General features: G+C 45.2%; 1 protein-coding gene across 12 annotated transcripts in view; it reads left to right on the top strand.

Annotated features, from left to right (window-relative positions):
• Nucleotides 1-18,895, top strand: part of ZNF618 (zinc finger protein 618) — a 179,212-nt gene that overhangs the window by 103,391 nt on the left and 56,926 nt on the right. For 10 of the 12 annotated variants that reach the window (XM_082775711.1, XM_082775707.1, XM_082775710.1 and 7 more), the window contains exon 5: nucleotides 2,161-2,199. The exons of the other annotated variants lie outside the window; for them this stretch is intronic. In XM_082775711.1, the coding sequence (XP_082631837.1) occupies nucleotides 2,161-2,199 (39 nt within the window). The remainder of the gene's footprint in view (nucleotides 1-2,160; nucleotides 2,200-18,895) is intronic. 12 annotated transcript variants of the gene reach the window in all.

Below are 18,895 nucleotides of genomic sequence, written 5' to 3'. Positions count from 1 at the left end.
AAGAAACCTGGGTTTCATTTGTATGATTATCTGCTACTTAAAAATCATAGGATATTTGGGGCAGGCATTTCACCCTCTGTGCTGCATCCCAAGCATCCTTTTTTTTTTTTTTTTTTTTTTTCCACTATGCATTTCACACTCTGTGGTAAATTTTTATAGGAGATACAGAAAGTTACTTGAGACACAGGAGTTAACAGTTAACTTGCTTACTTTCCAGCTCTCCTGCTGACCTCCCTACTCTCACTTTTGCAACTTTCTCAGAAATTGGTCTTTTGTTTAAAGCTGCAATTATTTGGTCTCAGCCCAAAGGTGATTTAGAATGGGCTGTTAGGGGATTTTTAGTTGTTGTGTTTTTTTTTTTCCTTTTTTTTTTTTTTTTTCAATGAAGCCTTTAGTCTACCTTATGACTAAGAGTAACAGCATTTCTTAACACAGTACAGAAATGGCTGCTCTTTAAACCTCTGCATGTTGCTTGATTCGTGTTATGTTTAACTAAAGTACTTTTAAAAGCTATTTAAATGACAGAAATAGTCTGGTGCATGCATACTACATACCTTTTATGGTCTATTTATGTCATTGTCTGTGAACGCCAGAACAGTATTTTGCAGAACTCCATTGTGCCACAGCTAGCTTTCTCCTTGAGTGATAGGTGGTAATTCAAACAAGTAGCAGCTGTGGAAAAATACAGGGGTTTGACTTTTGAGGTTTTGCATATGATACTGAGGCTTTCTAATCTGGCCCCTCAGTTTATGAAATTGTGCCAAATTAATTGCATACTCTTTAATCTTGCTGCCTAGAAAAGTGATCTAATCGGGCAGGTTAATCAGGAAGAAATGTACAAATTCATAAATCCACAGCCATTTATTTGTATTCTTTTTAAGAAACAAGAAGGAAATTAAATGCAAACAGTGTTTATTACTTAAGGTTGCAAATTTTAAATTTAAAAATGCTGTGACATTCCACAGCTGTGGTTTTCAGAGTAATGCAAGCATGATTCCAAGAGACATACGGAATATTTTGAAATGTAGTTATGTTATTAGATAACGTGACATACGGTATATGCAGCTTAGGATGAATATGAAACACTTCAAAATGGCTTGGAAGTCCTAATCATTTATGATCCTTGACTTGTAACATTGGGTTTTGTTTTCCAGCTTGCAGCTTTGCCCATTGCATTCATTTAGGGCTTGAACGTAATCTTTGCTGTGTGCTGCTTGCGGTCACACGTGCTACAGTGGAGGGGGCTTTCTCTCCCATCTTTTCACATATGTCTTCAGTAAAGCAGGATGGAGTAGCCCCGGGGGGATTCCTGTGGCTCATGGCCCATCTCTCACAGAGGTTTGCCGTTGCTGTTGGAGGAGGGGACACAGTCTCCAGGGACATGGCAGCAGAGCCGGCTGTGCATTTCCCAGGGGAGACCGAGCTGGATGTGTTGTTCACCATTTGCTTTCCTGGGTTGACAGCGTTTGCCCAGGAATTAAGCACATGAGCGATTTCCACAAACCTTCAGCAGAAATTATGAAACGTATCATCATGAGCTCCACGAATAACACTGGGACCATTAGGTTATGTCAGTCAGTCCAGGCACACCTCAGCCACGACCCCTCTGCCCTGAGATACATGGTCCCCTACTCCGCTGTGACCCAGGCTGGCCTGAGACCAGAGGGGTGATAGCACGGGCTTTCCCAGGGGGGCTGAGGCCGTGCCAGTGAGTGTCCCACAACCTGGTGCTGCCCGTGGGGCCCAAGAGGGCTCTGGATGGAGCACCTCTGCTGGGCTGAGCCAAGCTGGCGATCAGACCCTTACACATAGCACCTCAATGAAGCCTGCCACAGGCTGCCAGAGCTGGGGGGCTCGCTCCTCAGGGTCCAGGCTGCTCCCTGGGGTGCAGGGTTGGGGTAGGGGCACCCTTGTAGCCATCCTGCTTCAAAACAAAGCTTCTGCGACACTGCAGAAAAAGTTTGAGTGGTGGCAGCCCCTGCAGGCATCGTGGGCCGCTGTGGTGGGGTGCCGCTGTGTGGGGTGCCGCTGTGTGGGGTGCCGCAACGCGGCTAGAGACGAGCGAGCGGTCAAGGTGCTGGGGCAGCTGCGAGGCTGCGTGCTCTCAGACGTGGGGCAGAGTCTGCTGTCAGATCTAAGTGCAGCTCTTTCTCTTTGCAGACACTGAAGCTGCCTCAGGTGAAGGAGCCTCACAAGGCAGTAAGTACTCACGGCGCTGTGTGCGCGTAAAGGGGGGACCGGGGCCTGACGTGTGCGAGCACCGCGGGCGCGCAGGGTGCCCGGGGCGCTCGGCTGGGCGCGCTCCCCCGGCGGCACGGCCGGGACCGGCTGCTCACGGCTCGCGGCCGGTGCCCGGTGCGGGGAGCGGGGATGGCGGACATTCCAGCAGCGGGGCCGGGAGGCCCAGGGCCCCTGGGGGCCCTTCCCTGCAGGCTGCGGAGCGGCGGCTCGGCCGGCAGAGGGCGGCCGGCGCCGCGGAGATGGCGGCCTTGGGGCGGTGGCGGTGGGCGGAGTGGCGGGGGCCGCCTCCCGGCTCGGCGCCCCCCGGCCCGCCGGGAGCGGAGCGGAGGGGCCCGGGCAGGTCCGGGCGGCGCTGAGGGGCTGGGGGGTGCCGAGGGGCCGGCCGGAGCCCCGCCGCCCTCCCCGTCACGCAGCCCTTCGGGGCGGCCCCGGGTGCTGCTGAGCTCTCCAGGTTGATCGAGTCATGTAGGATTTTTGAACCCCAAACCCGCGATGTGGTTCCGTGCCCCCTGGGGAAAGACACTGATGGAGTGGAGGGGGTCAGCGCAGGGCCCTCCGCTAGGAGCGGGGCTGGTTCTGCCCGGGGACGGGGCAGCAGGGACCTGGTGGCACTGGGAGGACAGAGCCAGGCGTGGAGGATGAGAGGCAGCAGGCGTAAGCTGGAAGAGAGGCTGCATGTGAGGAAAAGTTTTCCGCCATGCTGTGGAGAAGGTTGTCCAGAGAGGTTGTACCTTCTCCATCTTTGGAGGCTTTCAAGACAAGTCTGAATAAAGCACTGAATAACCAGGTCTGAGCTCAGATCAGACCCTGCTTTGAGCAGGATGTTGGCCTGGAGACCTCCTGAGATCTCTAGAGACCTGTGTTTTTTCCTGTTAGGTAAGAACCATGAGTTTCACTGAAAAGGTAAGTTACCAGTCTTACCAGTCATAGAGGATGGCTTGGAAGTGCCAAACTGACCCTGGCTGGGTTAAAAAAAAAAAAAAAAAAAAAAAAAGAGAGAGAAGTTGGATAAATAGTGAAGAATAAAAATAATTAAAAAGTACAGCTACGCAATGTTTTTTAAACTGCTGTTTCATCAGTCCCATTCTGTGATAGGTGAAGAGTTGGAAATGAGCATGAGGGAGTCCCGGCGTTCTGCCTGCAGGAGCAGGGCTGACCATTCCGTGCATGGGCGAAGGTCCTCAGCCCCTGGCTGAAATGGCTGGGTAGTGCCCCACCATCGCAAAGCGTGTACCTCCTCATGCCCACAGGACAGGAGATGGGCTCTGCAGACAGGCCCTTTCAGGCCCCCTGTGACATAGGGTCTGCAGGACCAGGCAGAGAATAGACGCTCCTTTCCAGACTCGCGTTGTCTCTTGTTCCATAGCTGCCATGCTGCTTGTTGGTGTTTCACTTATCCTGAGTCTTTCCAGGCTCATCTCTTGCCCCCTTGCTTGAATTTTGGCATGTTTTTTCTTTTTTTTGTAAGTCAGCTTTCCCCTTCTTACCTGTCAAAGGAATGTTTTTGGCTGAGATAGAGGGAGGAATGGACAATAAGAGGGGAAAAGTGTGAGGGTTTGTGCCCCTGCTGTGTGGGCAAACCCTGCATTGTTGGAGCTGTAGAAGGATTTATGTGGACAATAACAGCCTCTTGTGGTTGGTGGCTGCATCTCAGAGGCTGGAGAGAATGGAAAGTCACAGGCAGAAAAAATCACTGGGAGAAGACAGTGACAAGAAGCTGCTCTTTATACCAGGTTTCATAGGAGCTGCCTTGGTAGTGGTGGAGGTGCATCAGCGAGCAGTAAGAATGGCAGGGACTGCTTCTGTCTTTATGCAGGGCTATACGAGTCTGCCTCTGTGCCATCCCCAATGCACGAGTTACTGAACCCTCTTTAACCTACCATGCTCAATGCTCTCCCAAAATAGTCTCACCTAGCTGAAGAGCTGGAGGCGAGACCAAGCCACCAGAGCAGGGAGTTGGTGGATGCAGAGAGGGAGGCCACCGCAGGCATCCAGCGCGGTGGAAGATCAGCTGTGCATGTCACCTGTCTTGCAGCTTGAATGTGAAACTGCTCAGCCAGTGCTGCTGTTCCTAACTGCAGATGATTGTAATTTCCTGATGAAGTCATCTTCCTCTTCCCCTCCTTGCCGTTGCAATGAAATAATTCAGCTGTCTTCTTTCTTCCCTGTGCCCTCTCCTCTGGAGCTGGATTAAATCCCTAGCCTTCCCTGGTTGCCTATGCATGGCTCTTCTCCTCTTTTTGCTCAATGGCCCTCTTGTTTTCTTGTCGTTCTGTTTGCTCATCGTATATTTTAGGAATTTTATTTATCTTTCCTTTCCTGCTATTTTTATTTTGCCTGCTCTCCAGTGCTATTCCTCTGTGACCCGATTTGGCTGTTTATACCCCTTCTGTTACAGACGTCTGTATTGTCCAAATCTTCCTTTGCTATTTCTACCATGTTGGGAACCTCTAGACTCTTGGGCTCTGCAGACATGGTTTGCTGCCTTACAAAATGTCTCAGTACTTAATGGATACAACAAGATCTTGTTTTCTCTCATGTGTTTCTCCGTGGGTCCCTGTGGCATAGATTGCATCCATCCAAAACTGGTGTTGATGAGGGTCTTCTTTGCCCAGTACTGGGTCCTGCACGTTTCTAAAAACTTTTTTCTCCACAGTGACTTTCTGACAGCAGCTGTTACTCACAGCCACAGTGGGCACCTGGGGGGGTTTGGTGAAGCTCCTCCTGTCCGTGGGTAGTGGGGAGATATCTCAGCTGAGCCTCTGCGGAGTGCAGCGAGGGCACTGTGGCTGGGTCCCAGGCTTCCTGGAGCTGCGGTTAGCGGCGTCGTGTCATGTGGACTTACCCCAGAGCAGTGACCTCTTGGGAGGTGACATCCTCATCGTGCCAGGTCATGCACGAGTTGTGCCTGGCCTGCTCTGGGCACAAGGGGGTGAAGCTGTGAAGTAACATGCCTGTGCCTTCAGGGCTGAAAGACTGAGGAAGGAAGGGGCTGCTTTGGGCAGGGCTGGCCCAGCCTTCCATGGGGAGAAGGGAGCCGTGGGGTGAGCTGGGGTGCAGCTGAGGCCAGTTGTTAGTTTGCTGCCTGCTTGAAGAGGAGACATTGGTGTTTAGACTTTACAGCTGGGAGGGCACTTTGAAGGCTGCCTCGAGGAAAAACTGTTGGCTATTTGCAGCCTTGGCATGTTAGTCTATAGATTGTGTCTCAGGGACTCACTTTTCTGTTGTGGATCCGTTCTCAAAGTGACATAGATCTGTGGTGCTGAGGAGAGGACAGTGCCCTTGGGGACACAGCTGCATGACTTTGTGAGCAACTTTTTAGCCTTGGCTCACGATCCAAGACCAGAATTCCCACATGTAGAGTGAAGAAAACAATGCAACCCACAGTGCTAATGTGTTAATAAAAGGGATTGTCAAGCTGTTACCAACTTTGACTGACAGGGAGGAAGGGAGGAGAGGTTTTGAAAAAAAAAAATAAAAAAAAAATTGATACTTTTTCCTAGGCAGGGATGACCAATTTGACATCTAGGTCACTGACTTCCTATAGAAGGGTCTAGCAGTCTTTCCTGAGATGCTTTTATCTCTCTCTTGTTTGCTCCTGACTTTTCAAAGTCCTCGGGAAGAAGGTGATTGTACTACATCTGCACCATCATTTTCCATGGAAATTCCATTCATGTTTCAGGGGGTTACAAACTTTGTAAAAACAATCTCCCTCCTGCTGCTCACATACCACGGGAAATTCTTGGCAACCTGAGAGATAGCTAAATAAAGCCACTGGCAAGCAAGGGTCTGAAAACCCTGCCCCAGCAGGGACAGTGTGCCAGGGACACAGCTGCGGGCAGCGTCACCTCAGATGTGAAGGCGTCTGTGCACTGTGCTGGGTGTGTTCGGTGTGCACATCTCAGGCTGGAGACAACAGTTGTAAGAGCTGGGCTGTCACCAGGGTTGGATGAGCAGTCCTACCCGAGCCAGTGCCTAAACTGGATTAGGAGGAAAACCCAGGATGGGCTCCGTGCTACCAGCTCCTTCTGGGCTCATCCGCAGTGGAAGGGAGGGAGGTAGAGAAGTCTGAGCGTCCCCCAACAGGGCCCTGTCTCCAGTTAGCATAGCTGTGTTCTGTAACTCTGCTACATACCATGGATTTTAATAGTCAGGCTGTTGGATTTTGGTATTACTATTCTGTAGGAAAGAAGAACTTGCGTGTAAGAACATGTGCAATGCAACCAGAATTGGCTTGCAGAGCTCAGAGTTAGACTGTCAGTTTTATGGTTGCTCATGAAACCTTAATTCATCCTGGGACTGGGTAAGCATTTAAGCTCTTGTCTACATGCTTACTACTGCTTTTTCTAATGGTGTCTCTGCTGCTTTGGACCAGCATATGACAGAATTAAAAGGTTGCTCCAGCAACTGTTAATATCACACTTGCCCAATTACAGCTTACCAATGGCCTTTTAATATCTGTTTTCAAAATACCATATGTTAATCAATGCAGCCAGTAGTCCTACTAGTCCCTGGTATGTCTAAGCCTTTTGCCTGGGCGAGCCTTGGATCGCCCACAGAGGAGTTTGCTGTTCTGCAGGCAGGCAGGGAACAGCAGAGCAAAAGCAAGCGACTTGCTGGAGGCAACCAGTGGGCAAGTGGCAAAGGAGGAGAGCGCAAGTCTCCGGGCTCACAGCCCAGTCTCTGTCTGCCAGGCACAGCCTCATGCTGTTGGATTGCATTTCTGTGCCTTGTGAGAGAAAGCAGAACAGCAAGCATGTAGAGCAGAGCAGGGGGAGAATTACTAAAGGATGAAGGTTTCTTAAAGTGTAGCTGGAATATTAGCTTTGTATATGGCTGTTTGTCTATCTGAGACTTCAGAAGTGTTCCTCTTCTCGAGGGAGAAGTCCTGAGTGTGGTGGAGCAGTGTTAATATCATAGGGAATAGTATTCCTGGAAGTTTTTAAAGAAATGCTGTTGGAAGTCAGAAGAATCAGGAAGAAGTGATTTCAGGAGCATTTCATCTCCAGCGTGTCAATCAGTTTGGCTGAGTCCAGAGGAGTTCAGTGATAGCGTGGTTTTCTTTGTTCTCCTGCCGTGGTAAGAACTTTTTTGAGGACCATGACGTCCAAGATGTAGTAGTTTAAAAGCAGGTATTGCTCACAGCCAGTACAAGCCATGAAAGTGAAGTCTGCTCTGCTAGGCTGTTAGCATGCCACCAGCCAGTTATTCTGTGATTTGCTGGAAAATAACATGAAAAAGAAGTTCCCTTCAAACAAATAGTTCACCTGCTTTCATTCCTAGCAGTGTTGCAGTTTGCTACTGTGACAAATCTGTGGCATTTGCTGGAGGTTTGAAGACCTCTAATGGTTGTTTTCTGGCAGATCCTGTTCTTTCTGCCTCCATCTCATGCTTTTGTTTACATGCAATTCTGTTTAAGAGGCTAAGCTGTGTTTTGTGCTGTTTTTTAAAAGCAGATCCTTGTGCTCACACTGCCAGCAGGTTACTCCTGTGCAGCTCGTCAAAGAACTCCACCGTATGCCTGAGAGCCCAGTGTGCAATTCCTGTCTGTAAACCCAGGCCATTGTTTGCCTGGCAGCTCCTTCACTTGTGCCTTAAATTCTAGCAGAAATAGGAAGCAACTTTCCTAGTCCCTTTGTGCTAACTGTGGCCAGCCCCATAGTTTGAAAAATCATGAGCTGGATGAAGGAATTCCACCAGTATTCCCACAGAATTCCAAGATTGATCCCAAATAACACAACTTGTTTTTCCTTTATGCCTGTTGACCTTCCTGTTGTCTTGGAGCTCATTTTTCCTGTTTGCAAAGGACTTTTGAAAGAATCTCACAGGTGATGATATTTACCAAATATTTCAGACAGAAATTCTCAGCCTAGAGCAATTTTAAACGTATTGTGAATTGCTTTCCCTGTTGAAGTGTGTTGCTTTATTGCATTGGGGGTACAAAATTTGTGTAATTGAAGTCTTACACAGATGCTGGTGTCCTACAGAGAGAAAAACCAAGATCTGTCTTCCATGAAGACAGCACAGCTGGCAATACGGAGAGTTCTTGTGTTTTTCTGTATAGTCCAGGCTTTAGCATATCTGCAACTCAAAACTAGCCATTAAGAAGAGATTGAGAAATGGATGGGCTGCGCTCTCCTCTCTTCTCGAGTGACAGACTGGAGTAGAGATCAGAACCATACTGCTTGTTATAAATGCTGAGAAGCATTTCAGCTCAAAGGCTGCCAGTTCGAGCAGTGCAATCGAGGGAAAGAAAAGCCAGTCAACACATTTTCCATGTACATTGAGTGGCACACCAAGGAAGGTGGTGAAGTGCAGTATCTGCTGTGGTGTTGCAGTGTTAAAGATAACTGCTGTTAAGGTTGGGTATCTTTGTAATACAGAGGTACCAAAGAGGGACAAAGGGCCTTCAGAAGGGATCATTGTCCCAGCTGTGCACATGATGAAGCAGGCAGGATAACCCTGTCCTCCTCAGGTGTTTGTGTTTCTGGCTGGTGCCGTCACTATCCCTGGTTCAGAGCTTGACTCCAAGCTTGGGCTTCGCCGTAGCCTAGAGGGAAGCATGTGCCTATGGTACAGCAGGGCCAGCTGCCTGCTCACGTGTCACATGCTGAAGCTCCTGCCTTGTGGCACAGTTTAACAGGTACCATGCGATATCTGAGTCATTTCTCTTTGCTTGGTCTTCACTCCCACTTCCTCAGGTGCTCAAGATGTAGTGATACACCTTAGATGTAGCACAATACGTGTTAGTTTGTGGTCATATCCCAGCTCCTGGTAGCAGGCTGTAATTCTTACCAGGTTTGCGATGGGTGAGCCGTTTGAAAATGGGCTTTAACCTGTGAGGCTTGTTCTCTCCTTCCCCTTCATGGTAGTATCACACTTGCTGTCTGTGCACTGGATTGTACCGAGGTGCTGGGCTAAGAGCGTAGGACGCAAGGTGCTGTGGGGGACGCCAGCTTTCATCCCTGTCTGAGGGTGCTGTAGGCTGCAAACAGAATTATGATTTTCTGTCCAGTTTAAGTGCATTCAAACTCATCACTTGTGTACATGACAGTGTCCATGAGGAGCGTTACTTAGAAGGAAAAAAAATGAATTTTCCAGAATTGAATGCATAGTATATATTTCACAATCCCGTAAATAAAGAAAAAAAATAATGATTGGCCTGATCTTTAAAAAACATATCTCCCTTTGGGCTCTGACTAAGCATGAGAAAGTTCAGACTAAAAGGAATTTATTCAAAAAAGCAGTGAAAGGTTAGAAACAAGGATTTGGGCTGGAATATGTCTTGCAGACCTTAACTATGGAGGCATAGTGCCACTGCCTCGCATGTGCAAAAACAATTTGAGGGTTGTGAATTTACACCATTAAATTAATATATTAAAAATGAAGGTTTTCTTGCCCACACCTTATATGTGCAGGATATAGTGATTTTAATGTTCTGACTAGAGCTGAAAGGATATGTAAATGGTTTGCTAGTGTTAATCTAAGGTTAAGGAAGAATATTTGGCATCTACATTTCTTCATTAATTTTAAATATTCAAATTTGCAACCTTAATGTTCCCATAAAGTAAATTTTAGCTTTTGATTTCCTTAAACTTTTTTGAGGTAACAGAGCAAAAAATGGGAAGTTCCACTGTTGTGCTTGGTAAAACTTACTAATGCCTTACACAATTAAAAGCCTAAAGTAAAAGATTTGTGTGCATGTGCACACCCACGTACACATGCCAAAGTGAACAGTTAGTCATTTACAACTTTGATTAATTTTTCCAATGTTCTTATTTAATAATACTCCTGCTCCTTGGGGAAAGCTATAAAAATGGATTTTATTTTTTAATGCTTTTGCATTTTAAATAGGTAAAGTCTCTTTACATTCCCATTTGCCTAACAAGCAGATGAATATGTTCATCTTCAAATTTAAATGACCAATGGGCTGAGACCAAGAATGATAAATTTCTGTGCAGGAGGAGGACATTAAGAAAATAATAAGGAACTTTGTCTACAGTGGGAAGGAAATTGTGACTTGTAAGCCTGGCATGTGTTCCCTCAGTGGTGCAGTTGTTGCCTTTCATGAGAGTGTGTTTCTTCCCAGCTCAGGGGCTGGGGTCACTCCTGCTCCCCCCAGAGCTGGTGTTTGTTGTGAGGCACAGTGCTGTCCATGGCACCGTAACACAGGTTACTGTTGTCTTGCTCCCATAATCTCTTTCTCTAAGTACCTTGTATGCCAGGAATGGCACAGGGAGGGGATCAGGACTAATGCTTTCTGCTTTGGAGCCTTCACATCGCTGCACCGACATCTTTGTAGAGGCTGGGTGAAGTAGGTATAGCTCCTGGCCCTGCCTTTTAGTAGGGTAAATTTGATCTCACTCTTTTGACATCACTCTGCAATGCTACGGGTTCTTTCAGATGGTCTCGTTTTGGGTATCCTGTTGGGTGTCTTTCCTTACAAGCATGTCAGGTGTGCTCTGGAGCATGGCACACAGGAGGATGTGATGCTTCTGCAAGTGGTGCAGTTCCATAGCTCTAGAAAGGAACAGCTGCTTTCTGTGTAACTTTAGTCTAAGGTTTTAGAAAAGAAGGTTTCAAATTTTCTGTTAATCTCCAAACATGATCTTATACAGAAAATTGCTAATACACCCGTAAAAAATAAATTTCTTCTGCTTTCCTGGATACTGAAAAAATAGACAATGTTTACAGAAATCTGGCTGTTAAAACCTTGCAAGAAATCTCCTACACAGTTCCTAGGCAGTGAAATTGATGGAAAAAATATATTTATTTTAATGAAAAAGGGTTAGAAAATTAGTAATTCCAAACTGTTCCATTCATCCATCAATCTGTCTTGAAAATGCCAGGAGAACTTTTCTGAAGATAGGATTACATCCCTCCCATGTTCATTAGGAAGCAATACCCTTTCCAGCTTTCAACATAGATTGAAATTTAGCAGTGGAAAATGTATACATTAATTATTCCAAATTCTTCTTTCAGCTTGCACCTTTATCTGCTGAGCTGCATGTTGGCATTTCAACGATGTTTTATCTGAATAACGCAGAAAAAAATATATTTTAAGTATTTTTACAATTTATTAAAACGCTGTCCCAAACATTTTTAAGCCAAGACAACAATCCAACAGTGCAGTGGTCTGCACTGTTGACTAATCCAGATTACCTCACCACAGTTCTCAGTATTTTCACTTTAAAACCAGGAAAGGCAGAACAATACAATGGTTACCTTCTTAAAATTTCCTCCTTTCAACCTGACATGAAGGTTAGAGGCCTAGATTACAGCAGACAATTGTAGAGAGTTTATTATCCCATTTTATTTTAGTTTGATCTTGGTCCTTATGAAGGTTTAGGAAGCCAGAATTTGTTCTTTAGTACTGTGCAGTCATTTAACTATCACTTTTCCTTTCCACTTTGGAAACTGTGCATGAATCCTATGAATCCCCATCTGGAAATCACAGTAAGAACAAAATTTCTGGGCAAGGACAAATGTGTACGAAAAAATCAAGGTGAGATTTGTTTTCCTTTATGCAACTCTTGGTGCTGCGTCATGTAATCTAAACAGTTGTGAGGCAGATGAGTAGAGTATGTTCCCAGTCAGACCTTAAACTCCTTTTGATTTCAGGGGAATTGAAAATAAAATGGCCCATATCATATCTTGTGCAAAATTCCATAATGTGATCTGAACTGAGTTTTTCACTTGTGGAGATTCAGCATCCCTTTTAATGTAAAAAAATAATAAATCTTACTGCGTCACAAGTTAGGTATGTACAAGTACACCTGTTTTTTAATTATGCAAAATTGATGCTGTTCAAAATTCTGCTAGGAGAACATTAACACTCTGTTTTCGACATTCTTTATCTTGCACTGCGTTACAATTCTCTTTTAAATAAAGATTCTTTTTTAAATAAAAAGAATCCAGCACTCCCCTGAAGTGACACCAGAAAGAAAAAGCATGAAACCAGATCTGCTGGCATTAATTATATTGTCTGGTGTGTCATGGAATCCGAACATTCTGTTCATAGTGCTGATTTTGGGCATAATTGCAAAATGCCATAATATTTTCACTTTAAATTGGTGGTATTTGCTATCTGTTTTGATTCAAATTTAATGTACTTTTAAGCGTGGAAGAGGGAAACTCATTGATGTGTAGCAGCCTGAGGACTCCTGGGAAGTCTTTTCTGTTCCACCATCCAGTGAGCAGTACCCAAACACTTTCCTCCCCCAAAGGTTAAAAAAAAAAAAAAAAAAAAGCCAACCAACAACCACCTGTATGTGATCATGAGACTATGATGAACAGGGGGCTGTCTTTCAGAAACAGATATGGGATATTCTCCACTGTATGGAATCCCCTGCTAGTCTGGCATCACACTCCCTGACCTGGAAGGATTACATCCAGCTCCAGAGGGTCTGTATTGAAATCTCCACCGTGTAGATACATTTGGCTGACATGTTGTTTGGATAAAGCATCACAGAATTTGTGGACCTCAGTGGCCGCCTGCTTGAAAGCAGCTTGTAAAACACTGTGAGGTGAAGCCAGCCCCGTAGCTGCTGAGTGTGTCTGCAGCAGCTGCTTGTAGGAGTCGGGACTGGGCTCTGAAATGCTGCACCGAGAACCTGAGCACACACTGGTGGCTCTGTGCCCTCTCACTTGTCGTTGAGCCCTTCACCAGCCCACAGCTCACAGCCTGCACCATCTGTTGGTTATTTCGTGGGGTTTCACCTGGCTGTGTCAGGGTTTGTGATTACCTTTTCTTGGCTTGTTAGTTAGGACACCCTTTGAGAAGCGCACAAAGCTTCTCAAAATGCTAGGATGGGCCAGTGCATGTCTAAATGTCTTTTATGTTTCTGACAAAGGCCAAGTGTTTGTGGGAAAAAAGGAAATGATCATGAAATGAGTGATCTTGGAATAGTTTGCCCACAGGGAAAGTTTTTTTCCTAACCCCCACTTAGGAGCTGGCTTGTGCATTTGTGTGAGGGTTTCTGTCCTTTCCAAATTTCTGGATGTTATTATTATTTAATCCTTACTAATATAACTTGGGATACTTTAATCCCCTTATGGGGTTGCTGCTGACTTTGGGCTTGTTCCTGATCCCTTTCCAAGGAATTTTGCCATTAGACACCTTTGAGTTGAGCTCTGATGTAGATTGCCATGGATTTTACTGGCAACTCTCTACTTGGCTGTAAAATGCAGGTGTAAAGCTCATAACTTCAGTGCTGCAGCACAATTTGAATGAGGAGTAGATGGAGGTCTGCTGGCAGGAAGCTGTGTGTCTGCAGGCATGCATTTTACGTCTCCCTGCTGCCAGTCCAGCATCTAGAAGGAAGCTCCTGAAGATGCTGGGGGCTAGGTCAGAGGAATTGCTTTGAATCGGTGTGGGGAATATTCTGCGAGCTTAGGAAGCCATAAATGTGTTCCTTTCCTTCCAGGTGCCCCTCAGGCTGCTAAAAGGCAGAACAAGCCTCTCTCCAGAGCTGTCTTTGTGGTTCTCTGGGTGGAAGTCACATAAGCAAGTGGGGCTGCCAGATGTTTCTGCTCCCTGCTGTGTTGTAAGAACACAGTAGCTGCACTCTGGGTCTTTTTCTGGGGAGGCACCTCAGGTAGCCTTTGCTGGACACAGCTCAGAAAGCTGTTTTCTGGTGACAGGCATGTGGCACATATCTCAAAACGCCATTCTTTCCTGTGTCTTTGCATCAGGTAGTTCAATTGCAGTGGCTTTGGCTCTCAATGAAGATTGCTGCAGTTGTTCATGGTTCCCTTCTGTGGGGCAGACATCCTGGGAAAGATTGTGAGAAACATCTCAAATAATTTTCTTCAGACAGGATCTTCTGGGAAGCTATTATATTCGCAGTTGCAATGGCGGGCGTCCTGTCAATCAGGAGTGCATTTTAGTAAACAAATCCGAACCTTTTATTCCCTATTACCCAACACCTGATCACCTCCCCTGTTTCCTCATTGGCCGAGTACTACAGGTTCACAAGCTACTCGACACTACTCTATACCATATATGTACAATTTTTCTTTTTTTTTTCAACCCTTTGATTTCTCCTTTCTTATGTTTTGAGAACTCATGATCTTTGTTTTACTGTTCTCATGCTGCTCATCCTGTTTTTCTCAAGCTTCTACCTTATTTTGGAGCAGTGAGGCCTTCTACTGTCCACTTATCTACTTAGCATTTCTCATTATGACTGCACAACTGACTTGGAATACAGTGAAGGAATTCTCTACTGCAAAAACACAACTTTGTTTCTCACAATTCACCCCTCTTCTTTTCTTACTCCTATTGTTGTTTTTGCACCTCTTCACATACCGCGCTCTTGAGTTTTTCCAACATTAAGGTGCAATACTCTTCTTTGGATGTCACAGGTGATGACAGATATAGAATACCATTGTTATTACAATACCAACAAATAGTTGTTTGAGCTAATTCTATTCAGGTAACGAAATTAGTTTCTCCCAAATGTTTCTAAATCCCCAGGAAGTGTCATCATGAGCTACTCTATGTAGGATCTTGTTGTGTTTTTTTCCCCAAATATTTTTAAGATCAGTCAAATTCATCCCATTTGATCTACATATATACAGCAACTAGTATTAATTACAGTGCACGCTCCTCCTTATAAGGTTATTAATACATCTAATATTATTTGATTCTAGAGCACTATTTTTGCAAACTTATCAAACTTATTTTCTTGTTGTTCGATATATTTACAATAGCTTTTTCTAATTCACTCACCCTTAACCAAGGTAAAAACCACCTTGCAAAACTGTAAAAAGCTAGAGAATTTTACTAAAGGATTATCTGGAGTCCACTTAATTCTGTGTGTGGTCTCAAGGGAGCTTTGGCTTTGTGGGTCTTCAATAATCATTACATTTGGAATTATTGCCTCCAGGGTGCAAGCTCCCTTCCATCCTAGGGGCAACACCTTCCTGGATTTATTGCCACATAGCCAGTACCACTCCTTGACATTCAGGAAAGGCCATCTGGTTACAGGAGTCTCATGTTGTATCTGGTGTGCATTATGTATATTATCATTCCCGTGACTACCATATTCAGTATGGTCTGGATTATTCCCTATTTCATGGATATTTACACACCCAGGGTCAGTAATTTTGCCCCCTGAGTTTTCTATCAATGTTGTTTAAAAGGTACCTTTGATAACACAGTATGTTGTAGCCAGGATTATATGTAGGGAACTCAACCTCAAAATCTGTTCCATCCCGGCACTGTGTATGATATGTCACTTTTAAAAATCTAGAGAATCCAGACACAGTTGCTGCTGGAAATAGCAATGGGGGACAAGGCCTCTTCAGTCTTTCTAGTCATCTGGGTGCAAATCCAACAATTATTTTGAGATAGAACTCAAGAGATGTTCTGGATCAATTGGAAATGCTGATTTTTCCCTCCATTTTATCACTAATCCATTGAGAATAGGTATTACTAAAATAAAATACATCATTTCTATGTATATATACACACCCCTCTAATAATTAAGAAATAATAATTAAGATAAACAATAAAAATCATAAACTAATCAGGGTTCTTCTGGTGGGGATGGAATACCCTCCTTTCTTTTTCTTCCACTTCCAGAGAGTGTTCACTGGAAACACTCCAATTCTGCGTAATTCAATCCTTTTTACTCATTAAGAATTCTTCTAAGGAGAAGTTAAAGGTTTACAATAGATAGTTTTAGCAGTTTAAACCTTAAAAGTCTTTGTTAATGCAGTCTCTCTGGTATCAGGGTTAACTAATGCTTTTACCCAGGTATGAGTCCACCCTTTCTCAGCCGTTCTTACTGTCGTCTCAGTAGTCAGGAGCACTTGGAACAGTCCATCCCACTCAGGCTTTAGTTTAAGTTCTCTCCATGTTCACATCAGATCCCAGTCTCCTTCTCGGAATGGATGGATCAGGGCTTCCAAGGGTGGGGTTTGAGCTAACAGTGCTGAGAGATGACAGAGGACGACAGCCTTATTATATAGTTCTTAAGAAAAGCATCTTTTGTCTCAAATTGAGGTAATTCATTCATTTTGTCCATGTACAGCAGTCCAAATAATATTTCATATGGTGAAACTCCCACATCTTTTCTTGGTGCAGTTTGAATTTGGAGAAGTGCCAAAGGTAAGCACTTCATCTGGGGAGTTTTCAGAACTTAGTCAATTGCTGCTTATCGTCTGATCCTCTCCACCCTTCCAGAAAAGGAAGGATGCCAAGGAGTGTGAAATTTCCACTTAATTCCTAGAGTCCACATTAGCCCTTGCAATATTTCTGGCATAAAATGATGTCTTTGATTAGAGTCAATATTTTCAACAATTCCATACCTGCGAGTTACTTGTTCTAGAATTACTTCAGTTACTATGTTTGCAGTAGCAGATACTGAAGGGAAAGCTTCCACCCAGCCTGACAAATGATCTACCAAGATTAATAAGTATTTAAATCTACCTACTCTAAGGAGTTCTGTAAAATCTACCTGTACATTTTGGAAACGTTGAATTCCTGGTTCTCACCCCCTTTGGAGTGACTGCAGATAATTTTACTATTTACCTTTTGACATACTACACAACTCCTGCGTACTTGGTCAGCTAGAGTACATATATTCCTACACATAAATATTTCCATAGCACAGTGTCACATGTTGCTTGAATTCCCCAATGACCCTCTTGATGTAAAACAGTTAATACTTACCTCATTAGCACTTTCTTCAGCATTTCTCTCCCATCAGAGAGTATCTGTTTTCCTTTGGACTTCGTGACTCCTAATTCCTTAAAAAACTCTTCCTCAAAACATTTTAGTTCTTTTTGGCTTTGGGTAGGTGTAGCTCAACAATTCCCTGAATCCTCTCTGAATTTATTCTTCATTCCCCCTCAGACACTAGATGTCCTAAATGTTTGACTTCTTTTTCTATGAATTTTAATTTATTTTCCAATACTTTCAAGCCCTGTTTTCCCAGAAATTCAAATAGCTTGTTAGTGGCTTCCTTCACAGCTGTTTCCTCCTGTCCTAACAATAAGAGATCATCCACATATTGTAACAGTAACACACTCTTTGGAGGTTGGAATTACTCCAAAATTTGTTCTAGAACTTGCCCAAATAAATTGGTGGCCCTGTAAACCCCTGAGGTAAAATTGTCCATCTGTATTGCTGCTTCTGCCCCATTTCAGGGTCTTTCCACTCAAAGGCAAATACATCTTTGCTCTCAGGGTCTGAGAGTACCCCATTAATAATACTGTTATTCCCGTCTAACAATTTATTTGAATGCCCAGTTTCATTATCAAATCCTTTCCCAACAAGTTAGTCCCTGCTTCAGGTATGTACAGGAATTGCCCAGTGATCATTCTATCCCCAGTCTCAGCTTGGTGTCCCCAAAAAGTGGCACTGTTATCCCAGTCCCTTCTACCCCCATCATATTTAGGGTTTCATTAGTTAACTTAAGTCTTAACACTTTACAGGCCAGTAATGACCTAGCTGCCTCAGTGTATTGGGTTCACATGGCAAGGTTCTGGTAGCAGAGGGGGCTGCAGAGGTAGCCCCTGTGAGAAGAATCCAGCAGCTGCCCCATGTTAGATAAGGGCCAGTTTCAGCTGGCTCCAAAGGGGCCCACCGCTGCCCAGAGCCAAGGGCAGGTGGTGTTTGTTTGATGCTGTTTGGCATACAGGTGGTGTTTTCATCTACAGGTGGTGTTTTCATCTACAGGTGGTGTTTTCATCTACAGGTGGTGTTTTCGTCTACGGGTGGTGTTTTCGTCTATCCCTACGGTGGCAGGGAGGGGTACTGAGAGGACACGAAAAGCCCACCTGATAAACACGTGGCTCAGGGGCTGGTGCCAGCACAGAAGTCTTGGATTTTTTGACCATGGGGCGCTTTACTCGGCACCCGGCCTGATGGCCGCAGACGGGTCCCTATCTTTTAGGGGGAAACGGATCCTGGGCCAGGAGCTGGCGGGGCTCATTGAGAGGACTTTAAACTAGGTAAGAAGGGGGATGGGGCTGAAACAAGGCTTGTTGGAGCTGTGCCAGGGGGAACAATGGCAAGGCCAGGGGATAAGGCAGTGGCCCAGCTGAAGTGCATCTACACAAATGCACGCAGCATGGGTAACAAACAGGAGGAGCTGGAAGCCATCATGCAGCAGGCAGGCTACGACTTGGTTGCCACCATGGAAACATGGTGGGACCACTCTCATGACTGGAGTGCTGCAATGACTGGCTATAAGCTCTTCAAAAGGGACAGGCAGCACAGAAGGGGTGGTGGTGTGGCTCTCTATATTAGAGAATCTTTCAATGTTGTGGAACTCGAGGCTGGGAATGACAAGGTTGAGTCCTTTTGGGTTAGGATCGGCGGGAAGGCCAACAAGGCTAGCGTCCTGGTCAGGGTCTGTTGTAGGCCACCAAACCAGGATGAGGACACGGATGAGGAGTTCTACAGGCAGCTGACAGAAGTTGCAAAATCGTCAGCGCTTGTTCTCGTGGGGGACTTCAACTTCCCTGACATATCCTGGAAGCACAACACAGCCCAGAGAAAGCAGTCTAGGAGGTTTCTGGAGAGCGTGGAAGATAGCTTCCTGACGCAGCTGGTTAGTGAACCTACCAGGGGTGGTGCCCCGCTAGACCTTCTCTTCACAAACAGAGAAGGACTGGTGGAGGATATGATCGTTGGGAGCTGTCT

The sequence above is a fragment of the Aythya marila genome (assembly GCF_965140915.1).
Source record: "Aythya marila genome assembly, chromosome: 19".
Classification (NCBI taxonomy): Eukaryota; Metazoa; Chordata; class Aves; order Anseriformes; family Anatidae; genus Aythya; species Aythya marila.
This window is presented reverse-complemented; position numbering and strand designations above follow the sequence as displayed.